Source organism: Diplotaxodon limnothrissa, linkage group LG9, assembly GCF_057381915.1.
Source record: "Diplotaxodon limnothrissa isolate DT_005_m linkage group LG9, D_limnothrissa_male_GT1.1, whole genome shotgun sequence".
Taxonomy (NCBI): domain Eukaryota; kingdom Metazoa; phylum Chordata; class Actinopteri; order Cichliformes; family Cichlidae; genus Diplotaxodon; species Diplotaxodon limnothrissa.
This window is the reverse complement of record NC_140604.1, coordinates 18,832,096-18,857,423: the sequence shown is the minus strand read 5'-3', so window position 1 is coordinate 18,857,423 and position 25,328 is coordinate 18,832,096. Positions and strand designations below refer to the sequence as shown.

At 42.8% G+C, this 25,328-nt stretch overlaps 1 protein-coding gene across 2 annotated transcripts in view; it reads right to left on the bottom strand.

The window, feature by feature from the left end:
• Window positions 1–886: 886 nt before the first annotated feature.
• The window catches only part of gpr158a (G protein-coupled receptor 158a), a 96,697-nt gene continuing 72,255 nt past the window's right edge, over window positions 887–25,328 (bottom strand). The window contains exons 6-11 of one of the 2 annotated variants that reach the window (XM_085362815.1): window positions 19,025–19,134; window positions 16,106–16,344; window positions 9,457–9,595; window positions 5,103–5,208; window positions 3,189–3,509; window positions 887–2,713 (exon numbers count right to left, since the gene is read on the bottom strand). In XM_085362815.1, coding sequence (XP_085218941.1) covers window positions 887–2,713; window positions 3,189–3,509; window positions 5,103–5,208; window positions 9,457–9,595; window positions 16,106–16,344; window positions 19,025–19,134 — 2,742 coding nt within the window. The remainder of the gene's footprint in view (window positions 2,714–3,188; window positions 3,510–5,102; window positions 5,209–9,456; window positions 9,596–16,105; window positions 16,345–19,024; window positions 19,135–25,328) is intronic. The other variant, XM_085362814.1, reaches the window with a different exon arrangement.

Here is a 25,328-nt window from a genome sequence, read left to right as displayed (position 1 = left end):
TCTACTCTCGATACCTGGCTGTGCATGCTGTTTATATAATTCACCATCACAAAATGCTGAAGAAGAAGACACTCGCTTCTCTTCAGACTGATACAAGACAATGCTAGTTAGATAGGCACATACAGTACATCTCCGCAGACTTGGAAGCATTTTAATCTGCTGAGAACTACAATTAAATAGATCTAAACAAAAAACAAACAAACAAAACATGTCTGAGTTTGGTCAGTGTGTTATATCGTGTGTGATATCATGCCATGTGGTTAAAAATAAGAAGACAAAATGTACAAGTTGGACATAACCTGTCCTCAGTTCTTAATTTGTGAAATTGGCTAAAGTGCTATAGACTGATTTCTTTCCTACGCCAAGGACAAAAACTAATAAATTAACTTTAGAGCTTCGAGACCTGCATCCCTCTTTGCAACTGTTCACTTGTTCTTTGGCTTTCACTTTCCCTGTTATGCAATTCAACCTTAATTTTATACTTTCTTGTTTATACACATCAATATTTGTCTCTACAGTCTCGTCCAAGAACTAATCATAGCAAAAAAAAAGTAAGAACAGCTGACATGGTGAACATGGATGTTTAACATTGCTTATGAAGTGAAAAGACTGAATTAAAAGTTGCATAATTAGTCTACAATTTCTCTTCAGGAGTGCCCTGTAATAATCTGGAATGCTCATCATGACTTTTTTTTTTTTGTAGATTTCACTTTTTTCCAAAATAGATAAAACAGGAACAAAACCTTGGAAAGGAAGGCAACTTGTGGATCAACTTTGCTTCCAAGTCACCGTACTAATAGTAAAAGGTGATATTTAACGATTTCAAAGTGGAAAAAAAGTATACATCAATAATTATAATATATCAGTGGTCCATTAAGGTTGAGTGTCATGCTTTCTTGCTCGACGTACTATCCTCAAAGTCCCAGGGACAAACATCTGCCTTTTTAGCAGCACCTACAGGCCCCCCTTTAGGAGTTGGTTTGCTCTGTTTCACTGCAGAAGAACTTTTGTCTGTATCCGTTTTTTCCTCAAAATCCCACGGACAGACTTCCGCCTGCTTTTCTTTGGCTGCTCCAACATTAGCGCTTTTCCTTTTTTCTACCAGCAGCATTTCCTGGTGACTCTCTACATCCCACGGGCAGACCTCGGCCATTTTTTGCTGGCCGACATGTTTCTCTGAAGATTTACTCTTGTCCTTCACCTTTGTTCTGCTTTTCTCATCATCAGTGTCTTTTGATTTTTCTTGGTCAACTGTTCTTGTGAAAGGGGGCCCTTTCTTTTTAGAAGGGGACTCCTTGGTTTTGGGTGCTTGTGAGGGGCTGGGTATCCTCTCTGAATTTGGAGCAGCTGCACTGTTGTCGAATTCCCATGGACAGACGTCGACTTTTGATATTAGTGGCTGGAGTGATCCTTTAGGTGGATCTCTCACATCCATTGGAGAGGTTCCCTTTTTCTGCTTTGTCACGTCTGGTGAGTGAGCTGACTCTGTTGGTTTTTTCAGCTCTTCGAAGTCCCAGGGACAAACATCTGCCCGATGTGTTCTGGAGCTTTCAACTGAAGAGGGAGGCTGCTGGGCTTTAGACTGAGACATCGATTGCTTCGATGGTTCCGCTTGACTGGCTTGAATCTCACCTCTGTCTTCCCATGGGCACACCTCTGCTCGAATAGCCGATGACCTCTGAATCTCCTTTGGGTGCCTGCCACTGGATGGAGAATGATCAGAACCTTTCTGCTTCTGAGACTTGGCTCCTTTCGTGCTACCTCCATGAACAGTTGTGGTTTCCTTTGGTGCAATAGATACATGCTTTTGAACCTTATTTTCAGATGGAGTTGGGAGATCTTCCACCTCCCAGGGGCATACTTCTGAGAGATCATAGAGGTCTTTTCCCTTAATGGGGTCGGAGCAGATTGTCGGTTGGCTGCCACTAACTGGCTGTTTCATGATTATGCCTTTTGTGGTGCTTTGTTTGTACTCGACTGACTGGCTGATAATCATCTTGAGTTGGCATTCATTTTCTGGCTCTACATTTGCCTTTGTGTCTTTGCTCTTTGGCTGACTCTTCTTATTGCTTTCCTCTGTACCCTGGGTCTTTCCAGTCAAGCCCAAAGTCTTCTCTTTGGCACTAGCAATGACACTGAGGGACTTCTGCAGCATGGAGGCTCTAGGATGAATTGGTTTCTTGTCTGCAGAGAGATTATGGGCGCTTGCTGACTTGCATACCAAGGGAACTGATTCTGTAGATTCACTGGGGGCGTTTATGTTCTCACTGGATGTCTTCTTGACCAGCTTCTTGCCCATAAGTGTATCCAGGAGGGACCCTTCAGCTGTGTTCTCATCAATCTTATCATTTACAGTGCTGCTGGAGTCCTCATTCTGGTCCCGGACGTGATCATAGCTACTGTGTGACTTCTTCAGGGAGAACACCTTGTTCTTCAGTGTCTCTTCCTTCGCTGGTTTTGCTGGGTGAGTCGTATCCAAGGGGGTTTTCTTCAGCATGGAGATGCTGTTACGATTGCTGCCATGCTCTCCCGCCTCCTTCTCTTCACGGCTGCACTGGCGATGCACAGACTCGGGAATCTCTGTGATGCGCCTCATCAGCGAGCGACCTAACCCTTTCTTAGAGCTTCGCTTTTTCTGGAAATGAGGGTTGTTTGCTAGCATCTTCTTCCTTTTGTAAATCTCCAACTGGGAGTACAGTTTCTTCAGCTCTTCCTACACATCAATGATAAGACAGATACAAAGTTATAAGTCTTTTTTTAAAGACATTAACCTGGCTAAATAAAGAAAACAAACAAACAAAGGTCGCGCTCAAACACTGCTACAGAAAAGCACACAATCTGCTGCACAGAAAGCATGCAGTACTACCTAATGACACATGACTACAAACAGTTTTTAAATAATGCATTACAGAGTATCACATGCTGAAAAAAAGCAAAGACGGGACAGTTTAGGACAGCATCAAATAAGAAAACGGAGTGTCTTTTAGTGTTAGGTCTGAAACAGCCTCTAAGCTCAGATCCTGAATCAGTTGGATTTCAATCTGCATTTCCCTCCGTGACAGTGAATGCTCTCAAACACCGGATGTCACCATAAAACCCCCTCTTCTACATTATAGGCTTAAGGTACCCAAATATTTTGGTAGAGAGACTTCTTCAGCTCTAACAGACAAACAGATATCTCTGCTCACGTTGGCACGTTTTTCCCAAAGGCTGTCGCAAGACCTTATGCCACAGCCATTAATAGAATTGAGATGGCCCATTTCGTCTGGTGTCTGCAATAAAAAACTGCCATGGCTCAGTATTTTTGGAGGATTCAAAAGGTGCACAATGGAAATGTAAAAGTTGGTGGAAACACCCCTCACCCTGATGTCCTCAGGGTCCAGGCTGTGCTCGCTCCATGCTGACGTTATGCTGCTGTTGAGGTACGATCCAGAGCGACCCATGTCCAACTCGTCCTCATAGGCCTCAGACGCGATATCATCTCTCATGTGGGTGCCAGCAAACAGGAACTGATGGAGGGCGGTAAAATTGGTCAACACTGATTGTTTCCATTACATTTCTTAAGCAAGGAAAAGCAAACAATGCAGAAATCACAATATACATATATAGCTTACTTACTTAACCTAACATTATTTAAGAAGATGGAAACAGTTCTTTAGTGCATTACTATGTATTTACGTGTCTATATAGCAAATATAAAACATTATATTTTACTGATGAAAATAAAGACCACCATGAAAGATAATTAATAAAATAAAAAGTAAGAATAAAAACAACAATAATAACAATATCTTAAATTGGAAATGCCTAAATCCTGGACAGCATCGAATACCAAAGGAGCTAAATTACAAGTAAAGCAGCATGTAAGCACAGGCTACATATGAAAGGTGAAGCCAATGGAGAAGTGCTTTAAATCTGGGCCAGTGGGGGCAAGTTGAATGGCCAAGTTAAGGCAATTTACTCATATACAGTAGAACATTTAAATGAAACTTAAGTGCTGCACAGATTCTTCTTCTTCTTTCCTTCCCTTAGGGGTGTCCACAGGGAATTGTGGACCCTATTTCTAGTGTCCTCCTCTATCACATCACCCCTCTGCATTTCCTGACTGCCAGATCCATGTTCACCATCCAATAATCCACTATTTCTCCTCTGCACAAACCTCTAACTTTGTCTCCAAACTGCTCAACTTGAGCTGTCTGTCTGATGTAGTCATTTCTAATTATGTCCCAATGAAAGTCTCAACATCTCCAGCTCTGCCTCCTGTTTTTGTCAGTGCCAATGTCAATGCCATGAAACATACATCATAGCATTCTCACTACTGTTTTGTAAACCTTCCCTGTCACTCTTGCTGCTGCTATCCCTCAGACATAAATCACCCCCAACACTTTTTGGAGCTTAAACTTGAATTAATAAGAACTTTAAGGCTAACTGACCTAGGGAGCATGACATCTAAAACTGGAAATAAGCCCAACAGATACTCAGAGTGCTTACTGCTGATTTGTTCTATGAGTACACACTATTTTAGGCCCCAGTCACATAAGTCAAGAGACCAGTCAGCGACTCCATAGCAACCTTTGGAAAAATGCATATACCCCAGCTGGTTGCCGAGTGGTTGCTGCACCAAAAACCTTGCGATTTCATTGGTCGCTAGCAGTTTGCCAAAATTGACCACAGTTTGCATGCAAGACACTGACTCATCTATGGCAATCTGTTAGCGACCAAAGCAATCACAAGCAGGTTTTTATTACAACACAAAGTAAAAAGTAAAATAACCTCCAGTAACTACTCACTACCTGGTTGGTGAATATACTTTTTCACCCTAGCGACTTTTTTAGGGCAACCTCATAGACTAAATCTATACAAGTTGCTACACTGTGAGCATGGAGGGGTGCTTGTGATTCAGAGCTTCTGAAACTGAGGTCTCACAGTGATGGTTCACAAACTACAATTATTATTGTAGGGTCTTTACTTTGCAATATAAAGCGTCATGAGGCGACTGTTGTTGGGATTTGACGTTATATAAATAAACTTAAATTCAATTAGATACTACACCCATCTTTTCCATACATTTGTGAATGTATTGCATACATTGAAATGGTTACCTTAGGAATGAGTAGAAGACCCAGGGTGACAGTGACAGTTAGGTGAGTGTGGGTGAAGAACAGGAGCAGCATCCAGTCTGGATGCAGCTCAGGAGCGAGAGTGAACCTGTAAAAATAAAGACAGACATCCAGATGTGAAGCTGATGTTAGTCAATATCATTGACTGCCGATAGGATTTCAGTTTCTTATATTCTGATATCTATAAAGCTGTTCAGCATCACTATTCAACCTGCTAAATCTCATCACATAAACCAGGAAAGTATTTGGACACAAAGACACGTCTTTATTATAGTTCATCAACTTTAAAGTGTTCATTCACTAACTGAAGTGAAACCTGCATCAAAGCTCTTGGATACAGATGGATGTGGAAGAGAAAGCTACCACCAGTGCAGCAGATTTAGCAGCAGTGTCTGTCTAGTCGTCAAATGCACTCCTGCAGTGTTCTACTTGGGTGATCCTCGTGCCAGCAAGGACACAATATTTTCCTCATCCGCTCAATTGGATTCACAATAAAAAGGAGTGACCTTCATCTGGTCAAAAGATTCAGTCTATGTGTACATCAGACGGGAACACACTAGGCTAGCTGTGCTGCAGCAGTTGGAGGAAAATAAGATAATTACCATCTGAAACAACAGTGGTGAGAGGAGTAGCTCCAGCCTGTTATTTAGAACGAACTAACAGGCTTTCAGCACAGTGAGACCTCGTGTGCACTAAGGATATGAAGGCATGTCTTGTTAGATGCTAATTCCACCACTGGAGAGCCTCTAACAAGCAAATGTCATGTAGCAGGCTCATTACGCTGCTGAGGTTGGCAAATGGCTAATTAACAAACAGTTACTGTGGTAATAGCTGTGAGGCATGAATGAAGGCAAACGTCCAGCATATGAAATGTCTCGAAGCTTTGAAGTCTTCTCTCCTTCGTGTTTTGTGATGAGTTTGTGTGCAGATGAGGATTTAATAACTCTGGCATGCTGTTTCCTCTCAGCCAGCAGCATTTCACTGAGCGATCTCCACCACTCCTACGACTCCAGCGGTTTCATTCCAGCATCCCATTTACCTGGACCTGGCTTATACCTGAAGATGACCACAGCCAACACGGAAGCCTGAGCTTTAACTGGTCACTATGGGATCAAATAGCAGGTTCTTCATGCAACATAAATGGATGGCGGTTGCCTTTAACTAGCCCCGGTGCACACTGGAGCCCCAGGTGGCAACCAGACGGAATTAACCCACCACACCAGGCAGTTCTCCAGTTTATTAAGGACCTCATCTGGCCATTTTCTGCAGAGGAAAGCCTCACAACAATGCTCGAGAGGCTCGTTAAAAGAACTGGCCAAGCAATCACAAGAGCCAGATGTTCAAAAAGACATCAGAACACTTAAAAACTCGCATTTCTTCCAGTAAACTATCGATCATGCACAATTTATTGGTAATGAACGATAATAAAGCTACCAATAGTTCAAGTAATTGATGCTGTCTTAGAAAAAAAAAATCACCCTGACATGGTTCATTAGTGAATAATGTGATGTAGCTGAGCTCTCAATTAGGGCGGCTCGAGCTAGGAGCGGCTGTGGCAGTGTCAGCTGAAACATCTCATTTATTAAAACTGCACATTGCAGCTACTTGACGTGTAGACTGGAGGGAGAGGGCTGATTTCACTATGATCAAAATTAACTACGAGCTGAACAGAACAGTTGAGCTAGCGTACACGGAAATCAGGCGATCTACTGGAGGATATAAACATCAAAATGACAACCTGAAGACAGACTATGATATTAAATATGGAGCCAGTACGTACTGGGAATTTTGCAAATTTAAGTGACAACATTTGCATGCTGAACACAATGTATCTATTAGTAACTATGCTTAGAGCGCTATGTGGGTGGATTCGAGCCTTACTGTTATTCCAGTGTTAAGGTTCTGATTTTTGTGTTTGTTAAACTTGGACTTTGCTTTTGTTTCCTTTATTATTCCATTTACGTGTGCACACAGAAAGGTCCTGAGCTGGATTTGAACCCAACACCTTTTAGCTGTGAGGCAAAAGTGACACAGACTGCCATCCAAATAAAACAGACAAAACAAACAAAAAAACCCACTTCTTTATCTTAAATAAAAGTGTCTCTTTTTCTTTTAACTGATCCTGTCAGTTATGTTACTGTCAGTTATCATCAGTGTTAGTCATAAAATAAAAGTTGGAGCGTATTTCAAGACAGAGGATTATTACCCAAAGAATCTCTAAATTCAGTATTGTATGGGGTATAACAGAATATAATTTGTGATGCTCAAAGTGTTTTGGTAAAAATTCTAGACAAATTTATTACATAAATAAATAGAAAATCAGTTTAAAAAGTTTTCAGTTTGGATATAGCATTATAACAGATGATGTAAGCTGTAGGCTTCTTACAGTATAGCACAGGTGGGGGAGTTTACTGCAAAAAACTGTCTGTGATGAGTCAGAAAACACAGCCTGACTGTGCAAACAGCACAGGTGTACCTGCGTATCTGCTGATACTTAAATGTCCACCTTTAACAAGTCTCACTGGACCCCAGAGTAGAGCCTTCCCAGTTTCATTTCAAGACAAGCTTATGCTTCTTCCTGCTCCTTTTTGAACATGAACGTTATTTGGAGTTGTGGTTGCTCGTTTTCCTTTTGTTTTGCTTTGTTCATTTGTCTCTTTTAATTCTATTTTGTTGTACTTTTTCAACATGTTCAAAATAAAGATTCAATCAATCAATCAAGACACCTCACAGATTTTTCTATCACACCACTGTATTCTTGGTTTGCATTTTGGGTTATTTTTGTTAAATAAATAGATTTTGCTCGGTTTCAGCCCTCTTCTCTTCAACTCTCTGTAGCTTTAAATTATTTGAGCTGCTGCTGCCCATTTCCAGAAGAGGGCAGTACCTTTCCTGCCATTACCACAAACAACCTGAACCAAAAATGCAGCAGAATAATTAAATTCTGTGCCGTAACCTCAAAGTGTCTGAGAAGAGCTGCTGGTTTATACCAGGTCTGTACATATGTACCAAGAATCTGAACAGACTGACTACTTTACACAAAGCAAAAATGTTCTTATGCAGTACTGATAACATATAAGAAATTTCTAGCTGATTAAACAACCTTTCCCTCACTAGTCTGCACCACAAATACCAGCTGGTTGAGTAAATAATTACTATTTTACTCATGTGCAATAGTTAACTGTTCTCAGATGCTACACAGCAGTATGTGATTTAGAAAATGAACAGTTGTATGCAGGCTGTGAGAGAACAAGCTAGTGTATAATCACTGGAGTAATGTGCCATGAAGTACAGCACAGGCGCGTGGATGCTAACCTGCAAAGAAAGGAACACTTGGCAAACTAATCTGACATCATGAGTATGATGATTTGCAGTACAAAGTGCCGCACTGTTGAGTGACATTTAAAATATGATTTGATTATTAAAGAATGTAATTAACAGTTTCAAGTGGTTTCTAAATATAAGCACTGTTTACACAGCCAATTTTTATCCTCATCCATTAGATTAGGCTACATGTTTAATGTCTTTCGTACTATTGCTGGTCTGCTGGCTACCAAATGCAAAGCAAACTTTCCCCCTGAGCTAAGGGTGGTCCACACACGGAGCGATGTGGTGATCAGAGAACATAAAATGCCAAAGATGTTCAGCAACTTCAAGCGATAATAGGAGAAGTGAGTGGGCATGAGCAAATGCAGCAAATACCAACAATGGCGACCCCCACATATGTTGATCGACATATGAGGGGGTGGCAAATAAATTAGAAGGTTACCTAGGCAACTGAGGGCTGAATTGTCCAAAAGCAACCAACCATTGAATGACCAACAGGATGAGGAGGCATGTAACTGATAGCTGGAAAATTTGCCATTTTGCACACCTTCAAGGCTTCATCTATTTTTCCCGTCTCTGCATAAAAGTGAGCTGTGGAGCTCCGTTTCTAATTGTCATCATGGGTTTTTGCTTTGCAACATGATGCAAATTTGAGTTGAAAAATTTTAACCTGCGCAAATGCGGCTTCGCCTCTGTTTGCATTGCCCAGTGTGAATTTGCATCAAATCACCTCATGGGATTGAAAACATGTTCGCAGTTTGAAGGTTTTCAGACTTTCTGATTTCTGTCATGTCATTTCCTTAAGATTCATTCTAGCTTACTCGATGTGCTATAACCAAGAGACTATGTTGGCAGTTCACTGACCTTATAAACAAACTATTTATCTCATATAACTTTTACTAATTTTCTGGTACGATGCAATAATACGATAGAATATATTTGCATTTTTTTTTTAAATTCAACAAAAAAAACCTCATGGTGCCAAATCACTAGGAGGAGGAGCTCTTACCTGATGATGTAGAATATAGCTGACAGCACAAGCTCATTATGAACAGCGATGGCCATGTAGCGAGGCTCGTGGAAGGCCGACGGCACAGTCCTCACGGCGTAACACAGATAGACCGCCCACAGCAGGAAGAGGAACTCGGCTGGGAAGCGAAAAAACAAAAAACAAGCTGTAAACACAGCGAATGCTCTGGCCAAGAAATCATTTCAATGCGGCACACGCTCCTTACATGGGCACCAACCAACCAGCCACTTCACACTCCAGCGCACACATGGAGCTGCCACAGATGGTTGTAAAACACACGTATACAGGAAAGTGGCCTGCTCGACAGACTCATTTGCAACAGCTGTGGTTGTATTCTCAGGGCATTAAATGAGTCCCCGTGCACCTCCGCGGCAGCCTCACATAAGGTTTCCAAGGTATCCAGCTCCGCAACTGTAAACACACCAGGTTGCTGCCTGTGAGGGCAAGTGAATCATGTTTCCTTACAATAGGAACAACAATCACTGCAAAGTGACTCATTACTGTAAACGCCTCCCTGTCTGTTGGACTTCTTTTTTTAAATAATTAGATCTCAAACTTTTATTTTTGTAAGTAAAACTATTTACTCGAGACAACAATAGAAATAAATTTGTTTTCTCCGTTCCTTGAAATAAAATAGCGAGTGAGAGCAACGAGGGAAATCTAACTCTTTTTTAATGGTCTATTCAGAGCATTTGTAAATTATTTATCAGTAGTTCCAGCATATTAATCCTTCAAAATGGGCAGATTTGTTCATTTTTTTGTACTTGATTTTTTTTTTTTTACAGCGTTAAACAAAAAATGTTTCTGGTACGTTACCAACTAAAAGACTTCACTCACAAGTTTAGCTACCTCAAAGCCTTTTCTTTCTTTTTTTTAACCATATATTCTGTTATAGAATATAACTTCTATAGAATAACTTTCTTTTTTTGTAATCTATCATGAACCTCCATACAGTTTAGAGTGGGCTTTGTGAAACCGATTATACAGAGGATTTGCAGACAAAGAACTGCTAACCCAATGACATTAACTCATCCCTGTGTATGAACACTTCTAGTGAAACTGGGACCATTTTCCTTCAAAATAAAAGCTGCACCTTTTAAACTTCTACTTTGATGGGGAGCCTTCTCCATTTCCAGTTTGCGTTGCACTTTTGCTAACTACAATCACTTGGGTAGTAGTTAGCAAGTATTTGCAGCCAAGCTGTTCGTCGCAAATTACAGGTGACCAAGGCAACCTACTAGCAACCAAAGCAATCATAATGAGCTTCTTAGTGCAGCATATCATATTCAATATGTTGAATAACGTGCACGCATGATATCACATGAAGAAAAAGAAATCTCTCTAGGTTGTATGGTGCAATATTTTTAAAAAATACTTACTACTCACTACTCATGTACTAATTTCTATAGTGTTTCTGTGTTCTATGATATTTAACCTTGCCATGGGTGTCACAAGAAACTAACTCGCACCAGCATGTGATTTACAAGAGAGGCTGTGTGAGGGATGAGGAAGAGGAGTGTGCAAAAGAAGTGTGTTCTCTTACCATGACTGCTGATAACTGCTTTTTTACTGTTTTCATGTTTATAAAGTTAGACTGCACAAGATTAATACAAGAATCTCAGTGTGCCTGTACTGTCCTCTACCTCTGCACATGCGAGCACATGATAACAACTACTGAAAGTGCAGTTTTGCTGCATGCTTGGGTCTTAACAATTCGTCTTTATTCGATAGGAGTTCATTTTTTATGGGATTGTTTCTGCGCAGAAACACAGCAGAGCAGAAAATACTACAATTATATCTCTTGCTGCGAGCAAATGCAGGTGTGGATTTCTAAATCTGAAAGTGTCATGGTCCTGGGCCGTGTTGGCCCAGTATTCTTAGTTCTCTTGTATTTTTGTATTCAGTTCCCTGTTTAGGTTCTGTTTCCTGAGTTGCCCTGTTATGTGGTTCCCTGTGTGCTTTCCCTTTGTGACTCTCACCCCCTGTGTGCCCCTCTATGTATTCATGAGCCCTTGTCCCCTTTCGTGTTTTATTCCATGTTTTCCCCAGCCTGTTATGTCTGTGCTCTCTCCTCCTGTCTGAACCTCTGTACTTCCTGTTTTACTTTGACAGTCTCTCGTCAGTATGCGTCATGTTGTGTTCACTCCTGCCCTGTCTCGTTATGATTATCTGTGTCAGCTGTGTTCCCCGTGTGCTCCCACTTCCCTCGTTAACCCTCTGTGTATTTATGTCTGCGTCTCCCTCAGTTCTGTGTCGTAGTCTCCCTCATGCTGCGTGGATTTCCCTGTGTCTCTCTCCAAGTATTAGTTTATTGTGCCCAGTTTAAGTTTTGTATTTTCCTGTCATCTTGTCAGCAATAAAGCTGCCTTTTGAGTTCATCCCTTGAGTCCGTGAGTTTTGCGATTGGGTCCTCATCCTGCCTGCCACACAGCCGACCATGACAGAAGACTACGACCAGTAATGGACCCAGCAAACTCCGTTCGGAACCGGCAGCGTGCAAACTCCGCCTTCCCTAACGAGAGGAGAAGGCAGGAGGCTCGGCACGCCCGGGAGCACGAGTCTGCCTTTCATGGGACTCTATGGGCGCTAGGTGGGCCGCGCAGCGTCCAAATGGCAAAGGCTGCTGCTTTTTCCCCACACCGCCCCACGGTAAGAAGAGTTGGAGGAGTCAGCCTATCGCCTGCCACAACTCCTCCGGCATTTTCGACTTCTGGTTCGCCTCTCCGGTCGCCGCCCACGTCCCGCGCAAAGAAGAGGGTTACTCGGCGGTCGGGGAGTGGTTTTGAGCCGACGACAAACGGCCTTACCCCGCTGCAGGCTTTTGCGCTCTACCTGGGACTTCCGCGCTCAGAGCTGCACAAGCTCCCTGTCTCTCCGGCGCAGCCTGGTTCGTCATCGGCTCAGCCAGCCGACATCACCGAAGTGCCTGCGCCCACTGCCTCGGGAACTCACGGCACAGTTCCCGGGAAAACACGACGCTCACGCCGTCGCCACGCTAAAGCTACTGAGCAAGCTCCGGTGGTGAGTGAATCTGACTGCTTTTTCCATGCGAGTTCCAAGCCCGACCGTCTCGGACAGTATTCGTTTTCTGAGTCCGCTGTTTTTCACGTCCGTAACTCACCAGAGAAGAACAAAAAGGTTGAATATGACTGTGTTTCTAGGCCTCATACTGTTTCTACGTTCGCCTCCGCTTCTATTACGCACGAGACTGACTTCATCACCACTCTAGAGACTGCTGTTCATGCTAAATTAAAGAATCCTGGCACTATAAGCCCCGTGCGCGTCATCCCTGAGGCCATTAACTCTGGGTCTGTTAATTCTGGTCCTGCAGTGCCTACCCTCACGCCCGTGTTTGAGAGCGACTATGTTTCCTTTGCTCCTCCCAGGTCAGCAGCAATTAACTCACAGACAGATTATTTCACCGTAGAGAAGCAAAAGACCGTTTTTGAGCCGCATACTTGTGAACAGCACTGTGAAGTTAACAGTTCTGCGGTCTCTGTACCTGCTGAGTGTGAGACTGTGAGTGGTGTGTCTCCACTCCTGGACTATGCTGCTCCCCAACCTGTATATTTAGAAACGGTCTGTGTGAATGCTCCTGTGTCCATAACGGATCCCTTTGTGCCCGGTATTGCAGACTCTGACTCTGCTAAACCTGGATCTTCCTGTGCAATGACTGTTTTAGAGACTGCTACTCCTAAGATGGACAGCTTAAGGCCTACAGAGTCGCTAGGAGTGGCCCGCCATGAATCTCTGTTCGCTAACACTGTTTCTAGCTCCACTAACTCTGTTTTCCCTGTGTCTGTTTCTGCTCCTGAGCTCAGCTCTCCCGCTTCAGTTTCTGTAACCAAGGCAGCGTGGGCCCAGCCTTCCCTAGCTCCCGTATCAGTTCTTCGGGAGAGGGTAGCTGAGGTCCAGCTGGTCCCTGCTTCTGTTCCCAGACTGGCAGAGGCTCCTATCATCCCGACACCCGTACCTGCTCCTCGGGTGGGGTTGATGGACACCCAGACTTTGCCTGCTCCTGTTCCGGTTCCCCGGGTGAGGTCAGCCGTGACCCTGCCGACTCCTGCACCCGTCTCAGTTCCTCGGGTGGGAGCGACAGAGGTCCAGCTAGCTCCTGCACCTACACCAGCCCCCAGGGTAAAGGCAGCCAGAGCCCAGCTCGTCCCTGCACCCGTATCTGTTCCTCGGGTGGGGATGGCTGGTGTTCGGCCAGGCCCAGCACCCATTCCTGTTCCCCGGAGGAGAGCAGCCCAGAGCCAGACACCTAATCTACCACAAGCGCAACTCCCACTACAACTGGCATTGCTGTCCATAACTCAGTCAGTGGCTCAGTTATTAGCACAGTTTCCTGTTTTGTCACCAGTTCAGTCTTTAGCACAGTTAACGGCTCCATTACCCACTCAGTCATCCGCTCTGTTACCACCTCAGTGTCTTACTCCATTGCCTGTTCAGTTAACGGCTCAGTCATTATTAGCTCTGTCATTACCTCTGTCACCAGCTCAGTTCATAGCACAGCAACCCGCTCAGACACTGCCAACCTCAGCTGGAAGCCTTTGTGAGCTTTCTCCGCCAGCTGAGGACTGCGTGGTGCTGACAAACTTTGGACAGACTGTTTGCCCTGCACAGCCCCAGCCGTTGCATCCTAAGCCGACTGCGTGCCCTGTGCAGCTACAGTTAGCGTCCCCTCAGCCAAAAGTCTCTACACCTGCTGGCTCTGCATCCGTCTCCGCTGGGGGTTCAGGGGAACCCCTCCAGCCGCTCCTCGTCTCCGCTGGGGGTTCAGGAGAACCCCTCCAGCCGCTCCTCGTCTCCGCTGGGGGTTCAGGTCAGCCCGGCCAGCACCTCCTCGTCTCCGCTGGAGGGTCCGAGGGGCCCGTTCGGACGTGGTCTGGTCCGGCCTCTGCATCAGCTGCACCCACGCCCGGTCCGGCCTCTGCATCGCCTTCAACGTCGCCCGGTCCGGCTTCGGTCTCTGCTTCTGCTCTGCCTGCTGCGGCTCCGGCCTGTGCTTCGCCTGGTCCTGCCTCGCCTGGTCCTGCCTCGCCTGGTCCTGCCTCGCCTGGTCCTGCCTCGTCTGGTCCTGTGCCCACCAGGCCATGGCCAGCATGCCTAACACTGGAGAGCCGCCGCTGCATTCCATGCAGCCGGCCCCCTGAACTGTTTCCACGTCGTCGCCGTTGCCTTCCGCACGGCCGGCCCCCTGAACTGCACTGTGTTTTGGGTTGTTTTTCTTGGGCTCCGGTGTTTGCTGTGCTCCTTTGTTTTCTGTTCCGTGCCCTCCGTCCTGGGCCCCCGCCGCCCGCCCTGGGTCGTTTTCTGTTTGGTTTTTTGTTTTCCTGTGTTTGGGCTGTCTGGAGCCAGCCCTTAAGGGGGGGGTGGTGTCATGGTCCTGGGCCGTGTTGGCCCAGTATTCTTAGTTCTCTTGTATTTTTGTATTCAGTTCCCTGTTTAGGTTCTGTTTCCTGAGTTGCCCTGTTATGTGGTTCCCTGTGTGCTTTCCCTTTGTGACTCTCACCCCCTGTGTGCCCCTCTATGTATTCATGAGCCCTTGTCCCCTTTCGTGTTTTATTCCATGTTTTCCCCAGCCTGTTATGTCTGTGTTCTCCCCGTGCTCTCTCCTCCTGTCTGAACCTCTGTACTTCCTGTTTTACTTTGACAGTCTCTCGTCAGTATGCGTCATGTTGTGTTCACTCCTGCCCTGTCTCGTTATGATTATCTGTGTCAGCTGTGTTCCCCGTGTGCTCCCACTTCCCTCGTTAACCCTCTGTGTATTTATGTCTGCGTCTCCCTCAGTTCTGTGTCGTAGTCTCCCTCATGCTGCGTGGATTTCCCTGTGTCTCTCTCCAAGTATTAGTTTATTGTGCCCAGTTTAAGTTTTGTATTTTCCTGTCATCTTGTCAGCAATAAAGCTGCCTTTTGAGTTCATCCCTTGAGTCCGTGAGTTTTGCGATTGGGTCCTCATCCTGCCTGCCACACAGCCGACCATGACAGAAAGATTTATTGCATCTCTGTGGGTGTAAATTATAAGCTGCATTCAGGTGGCATCAGAGTTGCCCCGCACTTCCATATTGCCAACCTATTTTTACCTTCTAATAAACAGAATGAAAATGTGTCCTCAGTATACAGTAGCGCAGCATGGCGGCCCGGCTGGGGGTCCATCTGTTTTCCCAGAACTCTAAAACGACCACAGCGCTCTCTCATGAAGCCTGAGTCAGCAGACATACACCAGCATGCAGACTTGCTCAAAGTGAGATGCTGCTCTCAAAGCATCTTTGATTTCTCATCTGTCTTCATCTGCTGCTGGTTGCCCTTCCCCTCCTGTGTACAACACAGGAAAGCATCCAAAAGCGTAGCACCAGTAGAGAGGATTAATGTCTTCTTTTGGGAAACATTTCCAAATGTACATGGAAGGGAGTTGTCTTAATCATCCAGCTTCACCCCATCACTCATTCTTCCCTCATCTCACTTTCAACTCCCATCGCTATCATGCCTAACAAATCACTTCTTAATTTCACGTGTCCATCAAGTAACCCACGTTTCCTCACCACACTTACCCACATGCAGAGTGCAGCACACTTAAATCTACTCACAGCGCCCTGCAGAGGCAGAGGGCAGTAACGGTACTTACCAACAGCCATCATATAGTCCCAGCGATCCAGGAGGCACATGCTGAACTGCAGCCCATTGGGCGTGTAGCCCACCTCGATGAGAGCCAACTTCCTGTCCGGGTTCTGACAGACAGCAGATGTCCAAGCCACCAGGAACCAGCAGACGATGAGCAGAATGATGCCCAGCAGACGTAGCACTCGCCAGCTGGTCATATAGGGGATCCTCTGGGCTGTACGGGACAGGAACACCTTCAGCACCCTGTGGAGGGAGAAGCTCACATTGAGACTGTTTCACAAAGTTTCATGTAAGCCTGTCGTCATTTCAAGTAAACAGAGTATCCATGAGAGGGAAATACCTCTACACTCAGTGTGCCTTGAGTGTATTTATCTTTTTATTTCCCATATCTGCTAGAATTTGAAACCTTCTACATGCAAAAGCTTTAAGCAAAAAATACATCACAGCTGCTTTACACACTGGTTTATTAGTCTATGGCAATATTAGTATCGGAAAAATATTGCTTCCACAATATGACATAAATACTTAACAGAAAACTAGTATTTCAATTTTCATAGACTCTTATTAAGCTTTATAGCAGCCATTCCCAAAGTCAAGAGTGCTGCGGCCCACTTAAAAACCAGAAAATCCCAAGGGGCCCACTCATTCTTAAATCTTCACTTTAATCAAAATGCAAGAGAAAGTGATGTATTTCCTTGAAAAGTTTCATTCCAAAAAACATAAACAACGCAGGCTGTTAAGGCTATAAATTGTTGATGCTACTTGGGTGTATGCAAAGTGTTTAGGTCAGTGTGTGACCCATCTTCCTCCTTGGACACGAACTTCACTCACCTGTGCCAATAGCAGTCACTGAACTGAAACTCTCTGCTGTGCTATTGCAGCCTTTCAAAGGATTTTTATTGTGTGCTGCTGTGTCCAAACAAACATGCTGAAAACGCCGACGTCAACTCTGTGATCAAAAGTGGGCCTGGCAAAAAATTAACCGTGATGGTGGATGCTGATGTAAAATATTAGTCTAGTCATGCTGTCTCTTGCGAAATGAGAAGTATACGTCATATTACTTTTTTTATATGGATGAATTTACCTTTATTAGCACCATTTCCTGTGAACTGGCTCCAACATGCTCAGAATCGATGATTTTCTCGACCATATTAGTTCATGAAATTTAACCAAAACAGTTTATCTGCCTTAAACTTACTAAACATAACAAAAAGAGCTGAGTAGGGTTGAGCGATAGGACGAATATATCAACTATCGACGATAGGCTAAGGCCATTGGTGATCGTTTTTACAAGGTCGATTTATTTATTTATTTGCCCATGAGTAAGTTTGCTAATAATGATGGAGCTAATAGAAGCAGTCAACAGAAAAAAAAATAATAGCACTGTTTTAACAGCACCCTTTTTCATCTGCGAGCAAATGCACGCTCCTAAATTCTGTGCGTGTTGATGGAGCTGCAGAAGTTGGTGATAGCCTTGCATACTCAGCCGCATGGTGGACACGTACACGCTTATGCAAGTTAGTCGTGTTTGAGTACTTTGTTCACACTATACGTCTGCACAAGCGGCACACCGCTTTGGTTACATCCTTAGGTTTACCTCTTTCATCCCAAATTGGCAACTTTATACTTTTTTTAGTGCTGTCAGCATAATCACGACTAACGCGATTAACAATTAACCCATCTGGAGCACAGACAGAGTCAAAGTCCCTGAAATGTCTCTGTCAACGCATTTCAGGCAGTTTGTCCAAAGTTTGTTCATTCTGCACTCCAGATGGTTTAAGCGCGTTAAAATTTTTAATCGTGATGACCACATTAACACTGACATCCCTAATTCTTTGGGGAAATTAGTTCATCCATGTTTGGCCTTCTGTGTTGTAAACAGCAAATCAGTCCGTGCATGATTACATTGCTCCGCCCATCAAAAAGTCTGCGCATACGCGAATATATCGTCGATCGACGATTATTGGACTGACGACTGTCGGTTGGAAATTTTTTACATATCACCCAACCCTAGAGCTGAGTGATCAGAAAAGAAAAAAACAAAGCAAACTTATTGTTTGTCACCTCACTAAATGGGTGAAATTTTACACTATTTATTAAAAAATGCTAATATGTTGCAAACTTATTTAAGGGCTTTGGTTTAAAAGAAAGTGTGCCTTGAGGTATGATTAAATGACATGTCAAGACTTTTTCCTGACTTCCTGCAAAGCAGCGCAGCAGAAAAAAACTGCTAGCCATCACATTTGCAGCACTTATTCCACCTGCCAAATCCACAGACTGTGGAACATGAGTTAAACTCTGCTCAAACACATCACCGGCATAGCTATTCTTAGGCTCTGCCCTTCACGCACATTGATGAAGTGTCCACTGCTCTCTCCACTAATGAGCCCCCCATCAAAAATTGATCTGTGCAATATGTTAACTTGCACCTCTAAGGGTGAACTGGGCCCCGGCTCGTGTTAGCCACATCCTCTTAATCAGTATCTCCATTAGCGCATTTTGACAGATTCACCTGACAAAAAAAGGCCCACAAATGAAGAATTTCATCACTGTCACTTTAAATACAGTGGACCACCCTGTCTCATTAACAGCTATTCACAGCTGGAGAACTCCCCCCCAACACCACTCCACTGCATCCTCTGGCGATGCTTTCTGTCCCTGAGTTCTGCTTTTGTCTTTTTCTCAGCAACTGTCATTCAGGACTTTGTTAAATATGGAGCTCATTTGGGGCCAATGCGCTCCGTGTTTTCTTAATTACTTTACCACTTAATGAGGCAGTATAGCCTGGTGATGAAGTAGCTGAAAAACACGCTGCCTTGACACATCACAGGACTCTTTATCAAAGGATTAAGAGGTCAGGTGTAATATAATCTGATAAGTGCTTCCAGGGATGGATAACAGTGTCGAACTGTGGGTGAAGTACCTGTACAACTTAAGAGTCAGCATCCCGTAGACGGTAGCGAAACCCAGCAGTCGAACCCAACGCAGAAGGATGCAACGGAAAACACTGGGCTGGAAGTAGAGAATCCCAACCTGGAAGAGGACAGAAGAAGCATTAAACAACAAAGGTCGTGAAAAGAAACTGAAAAATAAATAAATAAATAAATAAATAAAAGAGCCACCCAACTGTGAGTGTTTTTTCTATCTAAATGATAATGGGCCCTCTTTCCCTGGGAAATTACATTTAAATTCGTGGGAAGCTGCTGCCTCATTGTGCTCTCAGTGGACGTCTCTATAAACAGTAAAGTAATCTTATTTAAATGTTGGTTTTCTCCAACTGTTCTCCTTTGGTGTCGCACAAGTGAATGAGTGGGTTTATGCAGTTTAGTTTACTGTACATCCTATCGCACATTAAGTCCCTCTATAATCAGTTACTTGCTTTGTTTCACCACAGAATCTACTCAGGAAGCTATTTTGCTTGTGTTCTCTAAACCTTTTCTACTTCCTCTGCCACCTTTCATCCATCAAAGGGAATTTAAAATACAGCAAAAGTGACCATCAGTGTGTATCGCATACACTTGGACTTACTTCTAGGACTCTCAAGGATCAAAAGTTTTGACCGTACTAAAATTACTATGGCTAAACAGCTGCTGAGCTTGCTTCTCAATAATGAAAAAGTAACATTTGTTGAGCACTTTTCTAGTCTGATTGAGCACTAAAAAGTACCTAACAGATACAATATGTACAACAGCTGCAGAAACAACAAAAGGTTTGCTCCACTAAAAGGTATAAGATAGCTTTCTTAGAACAATACTTTAAAAAGCTTGTTGGTGTACGGCAAAACTATGTGCCAATGATCAGGTTCCCTTGATGGAAAAATAACTAAATAAATAAAAACTTCAGAAGGTTTATGGTCCAGGTATGTTGATATACAACCTATTCAAGAAGGGGCAGTGTCAAACAGAACAATAAGTGGACACGACCACCAAAAATGAAATCCAGAGGAAATGATGTGCTCACAGTTGCTATGAGACAGTAAAGCATAGTAACTAACTAAACGAATATATAACAAAGATATAAAATATAACAAAATAACTACAAATAGCTGAAATTATAAATATTCTAGTATTATTAAATATGCATGCAGTGTTACTGTATATGCATATCGTAAAATTAAATATGCATACTTGACTTACCATATTGTCAGCACCCTGTGAAGCCCAGTAAGTAAAGGAGCTTAAGCTCGCGGTTACATCCAGTAACTACTATTTTATTATTATTTTCACTGTATATTTTTCCCTTTGACACATTTTAAGGGTATGACCACTCATTTGTAATTATCTTACAAGCTTTATTAACAACCATAACAAGAACAATGTTGACACTGCATATCAAGGCTGAAAATTCCCTCCACATTGTACATGGATTGACCCCAACCATAACCTTTTGAGAAATGTCACTAAAAGATTTAAAAAAATCAAACCAAACCAAACACATAACACAAAGGAACCAAGCTAATAAATTAATAATGCTAATAATTTAATAACTCAATAGAAGATTACTTAAAACACTGATTATATTTGAATCTTGTGATTTGCCAGACATCGTTTTATGAGCAAGATAAAGCAGTGTGTGTGTGTGTTATATGTGCATTCAGCGCTCTATCTCATTTATAAATAATTATTTCAGCTTGGCCAACCTTTGGTAAAAGTTTGAGCTAAACTTTGACCAGGCTGGAATTGGTTGTCACTACTTTTTAGTGTAATTTTTAATTTTCAAGTGAAAAACAAAATGAAAGAGACTATATTGAGGGCCGGTATGAATATCACAGTGTTGTTGGTGATTTGATGAATTTAATGTCTAGCTCTTCCAGTCTGGCGGAATGAAACTCATCCAGGAATAGTCTCCCAATCTTTAGGGATTTAAATCCGCATTCCTCTCTTTAGTGCATTGTTTGAACTCCAACAACAGTGACTCAGCTCAGATAATCTTTGAAAGAAACCTTCTGTTAACAGGATAACATCATAATGAGTGACTGACGCTTACCGCTTCGCTCCTAAAATGCCTCACACACATCGTCAGGGTTCAGCCGGTGCTTTGATATTGTTGCGAGCATACAAGTAAACAACCCTTACACTACAATGATTGCATAATAGAGCAATTAGGAATGAAAAACAACTGACATGTTCTGCACATAGTGTCTCAGATATAACACTCAATGAATAAATGTCTAAGAAAGAAACAGGTAGAGAAATTTCTAATAATTAGCATTATTTTCTCCAATAATTATAACTATAGTACAATTAATAGTAGTACTACTGATGCTGCCACTATTACGGGAGGTGAAACCATTTTGGTAGAGTCATTTTCATGAGAAATTTACCTTTTATACATCAAAGAGAAAATCCATGAACTGAATTAGTCATAACAGTAAAGTGCAGTGAAAGCTTGCCCTTGAGACACAGAGCGCATCCTCCTATGTTACATCTTCACGAGTAGATTCTTCTACAAGGACCTGAGCATGCTAAACAGTGCCCATCCATGCTGGTAAAAAAACGCTGATGGTCTTCCAAAGACATAAAAAGAGCCAGAACAAACAGAGAGAAAAAAGAAACAAACATCTGAGGCGACGTAATTATCTGTCCGTTGCAGATGTGCAGAGATTTCCCCTGCGGGATTGTTAATGTTAATCGGATTAGCTGAGGCATTAATACGTTCCCTCAGGCAGCGGCGAAGACGCAGGCATGTGGATATTTTTGCTCACTAGGTTCGAGTCAGTTAAGGGACACAGAGGACCCCACGGGAGGAACGGTGGCCCACATCTTCATCAGCTCACAGAGTCTGGAAGACCAACTGGAGAAACTTCTGATTCAAACAAAGCATGAACAGTTTGACTCGATTTTGCAAAAGGAACGTTGTGCTGAGGAAATAAAGACTTAAAGAGTGCTGAGCTGTTCATTTTCAATACATACAAGGTGCTTAATACTATGTCTACTGTCAATATGTTTTTTAAAAGCCTTTTTTTTAAACAGGTGGGATTAACATAAATATCTAAACGATGTGTGACTGCTCCTCAATGCGTTACCTTTTTCACAAAATAAAGAGCAGAGGAACAGGAGCTGATAAAAAGATAGCCAGGCTGCCGCCGAGCAACTTGCTGACGCACGTTTGGCTCCACGGGGACAGGAGAGGGCACAGGAACAGGAGTAAAAATGCACAATGGGAAAACACAGCTCAGGACTCCCTTTTAGATAAACTACCAAATAGCATCTGAATCTCCATCACGTGCCAGTTTTAAGACTGGTGTTGTTTGTGATGAGACGGAAACGGGGAGGTGTTATCCGCCACATTCTTCCCTTGAGGGCTGGCTTTAAATGATCTGAATAAGCTGTCATAAAAAACTTTTTTTACACATTTAGCAGTCTGAGCTTCTCTTTTAATGGTGCGATCTCACCTCTGGTTATTTTAATGGCTCACAACAAGAAACAAAAAGTGATGGATATGTACAAACATTTAAGACATCCTTTTCATCCTTCTCTCCTGCAGTCGTGAATTGGATAATGGATGGATGGTGTGTCGTGTTCATCTTACTACAGTTCGAATGACAGATGATGAAGACATTAAAAGGTAATACCAAATCATTTTGATGATCGCTGCTGATACAAACATGGTGGAGAGGTCTAGTTCAATGACTTCAATGACTTCTGGCTTCATCGTACTTCCTTTGACTAACTTTCAAAGTGGTCACACCCATTACTAAAGTATCTTTTTGGATGATTTATCCAATTAAAAATAAGAAAACAAACAAAAAAACTACTGGTAGTGGTTGATGCTGTTTAATGCTGTCTAGCTCAACATTTTGAGGACTTCCTTTTGGAGCCACCCTCATGTGGCCATTTAAGGAACTGCACTTTTTGATGCTTCTCACTTGGCTTCATTTTTCAGCCTCAGAGGTGGTCACTTGTCCACACGTGTCTTCAAAAATTCTCAGACCAAAAGGCAAAAATAAGTCGCTATTGTCAGACATTACCATGACCCTCAGGTTTCATGATGATCTGCAGAAATTACACAATCAATTTATGCTGGCACAGTACTTCCCATCAGTAAGGTTTCTGGGAAGTTACTGGCCCCGATCCTCAGACAGGTTTCTCTTAATGTTAGTGGGTATAAAGAGTAAGATCAGTTTCTGCCCTCCTTCTCTTTTGAAACCTTCCATTAATAATCGATGTTAAGTGCTGGGAATACTGGATTCAGCGTTGTGGGGAGGGGAAGGAAAAGGATCAAATGTTATTGGTGAATATGTGTGTGTGTGTATGGTGTATATGCATGCAAGTGAGGTACAGTATACCTATCTAATGGACATCAATATCAAGGAGACAATTATGAACTAATATCAAGCCTCTATCTCAGCCCCATTTGCCTTGTCGTTTGCTTACAACATAGCAAAGGCTTCAGCTGAGCTGAGCAGTCCACTTTCCAGTTTTACTTTTTTCATTTCTTGAATCTCATCCTATTGCTATTTGAGATTTTAAAAAGTGCTAGTTCTTCTGTCAGTTTGCATGCAACAGATTTTGCAACTAGTAGTGAAGACATTTAGATAACGTAGTTTTTGTTTTGTTTTGCTTTCAGGCAGGTAGGTGAATATGTCCCAGCTGGATAAACGCCTAGATCAAGGGTCAGCAACCTTTCACACCCAAAGAGCCATTTGGACCCGGTTTCCACGCAAACGAAAACACTGGGAGCCGCAAATACTTTTTGACATCTAAAATGAAGATAACACTGTATATATTGTTTTTTACCTTTATGCTTTTTGTGAACAACTAAGGTGTGTTGCTTATGAAATCCATGAAGTGCTACAAAGAAAGTTACATTTTATTTATGTAATTAACACATTTTGAACTCTTAAAGAAATATAACCAAAGGAAAGACACCCAGCTGAACTAAAATGATCCATGTAGCAAACAAAAACTGTTGTGAGCCGCCACCCTTATATTGCCTTTGGGCTTTTGGAGCCTTGACCTGACTTTTAAAAAATAATTGGAAAAAAGCACTATGCTGCTAAAAGATGAAAAATAGATATTTGCAAAATTCTGCCTAAATATGTATTTTACCTGGTTAATGTGTGTGGTGGGGCGTGGTCTACAGAGCCGCTGCAGGGGAGGCGGACGCACCTGAGCGGCACCCGCAATCACGCCTCGCCGCCTTAACGTCTGTGCTATCTATGCTGTTGTTGGTGTGTGTCGGGCTGTGAGCTGCAAAGCTACAGCCGGCTGTATGCGTACAGCAACTGTGTGTGAAAAGGGGTCAATAAAGAGATTCTGAAAAGCGTGTTCATGGAAACATCGTCGGGTCTGCCGTGATATGTTTACAATGGGACTTCTGCTCCTGAACCTCTGTGCACAGCGTCTGCAAATCGGGGCTTTTATCTTTACGCAGGACTGTAAGCTGTCATCTGTGAGGCGTGAGCGGTGTTTGTTTTTAACATAGTTCACGGTGGAGAATAGCTGCTGACATAATGTGGATCCGAAGGTCCATAATTGGCCTACCTGGGGTTGAAAGTCTCGATAAATGCACGGCGGGTACACCGGCTTCCGCAAGTGTGATGCTTATTTTGAGCGATGAAAAAATAATAGAATATATTTGTATTTTTATATTTCAATATCACAATAATCTTCCAATTTAGAACTACAAGTTAAAAAAGAGAACTAACATAAATAAAATACACTTCAGCTAAATACTTCTAATTTATTTTCCCAAACCACACGGAGCCGCACTATAAGGACTAAAGAGCCGCATGCCACAGGTTGCCGACCCCTGGCCTAGATGATGAAGTTTTATCTGCTGGCCTGGTCTCCAGGCTCTGCAGACACCTGACTTATCACAACCTGGTTCTGCACCTGCTCTCTAAAACAAAGTCTTATCATGTGGAAGCTACAACACAACACAAAGTGTTATACAGACATATACCTGAGATGAGCTTTCATATGCAAATATAAATATTTGAAGTTGTAAAAATGCACAACTGAATATTTTTAAGAGTTCTGGAATCTTCTATGTCACTGAATTTTGACTTAAATTACAAAAATCTAAAATAATTTGCTGCTACCTTTTTTAAACAACAAATATTCTTGTTATGTGTTATTATCCTGTTAACCAATTAATAATAACTAGGAGCAGTTGGATATTATGGGACATACACATATGCTTGCTTACTAGTTTGGTCACATAAGTAGTATGTAAAAAAAAACAATAACAAAAAAACAAAAAAAACAAAAACAATGGTAGTG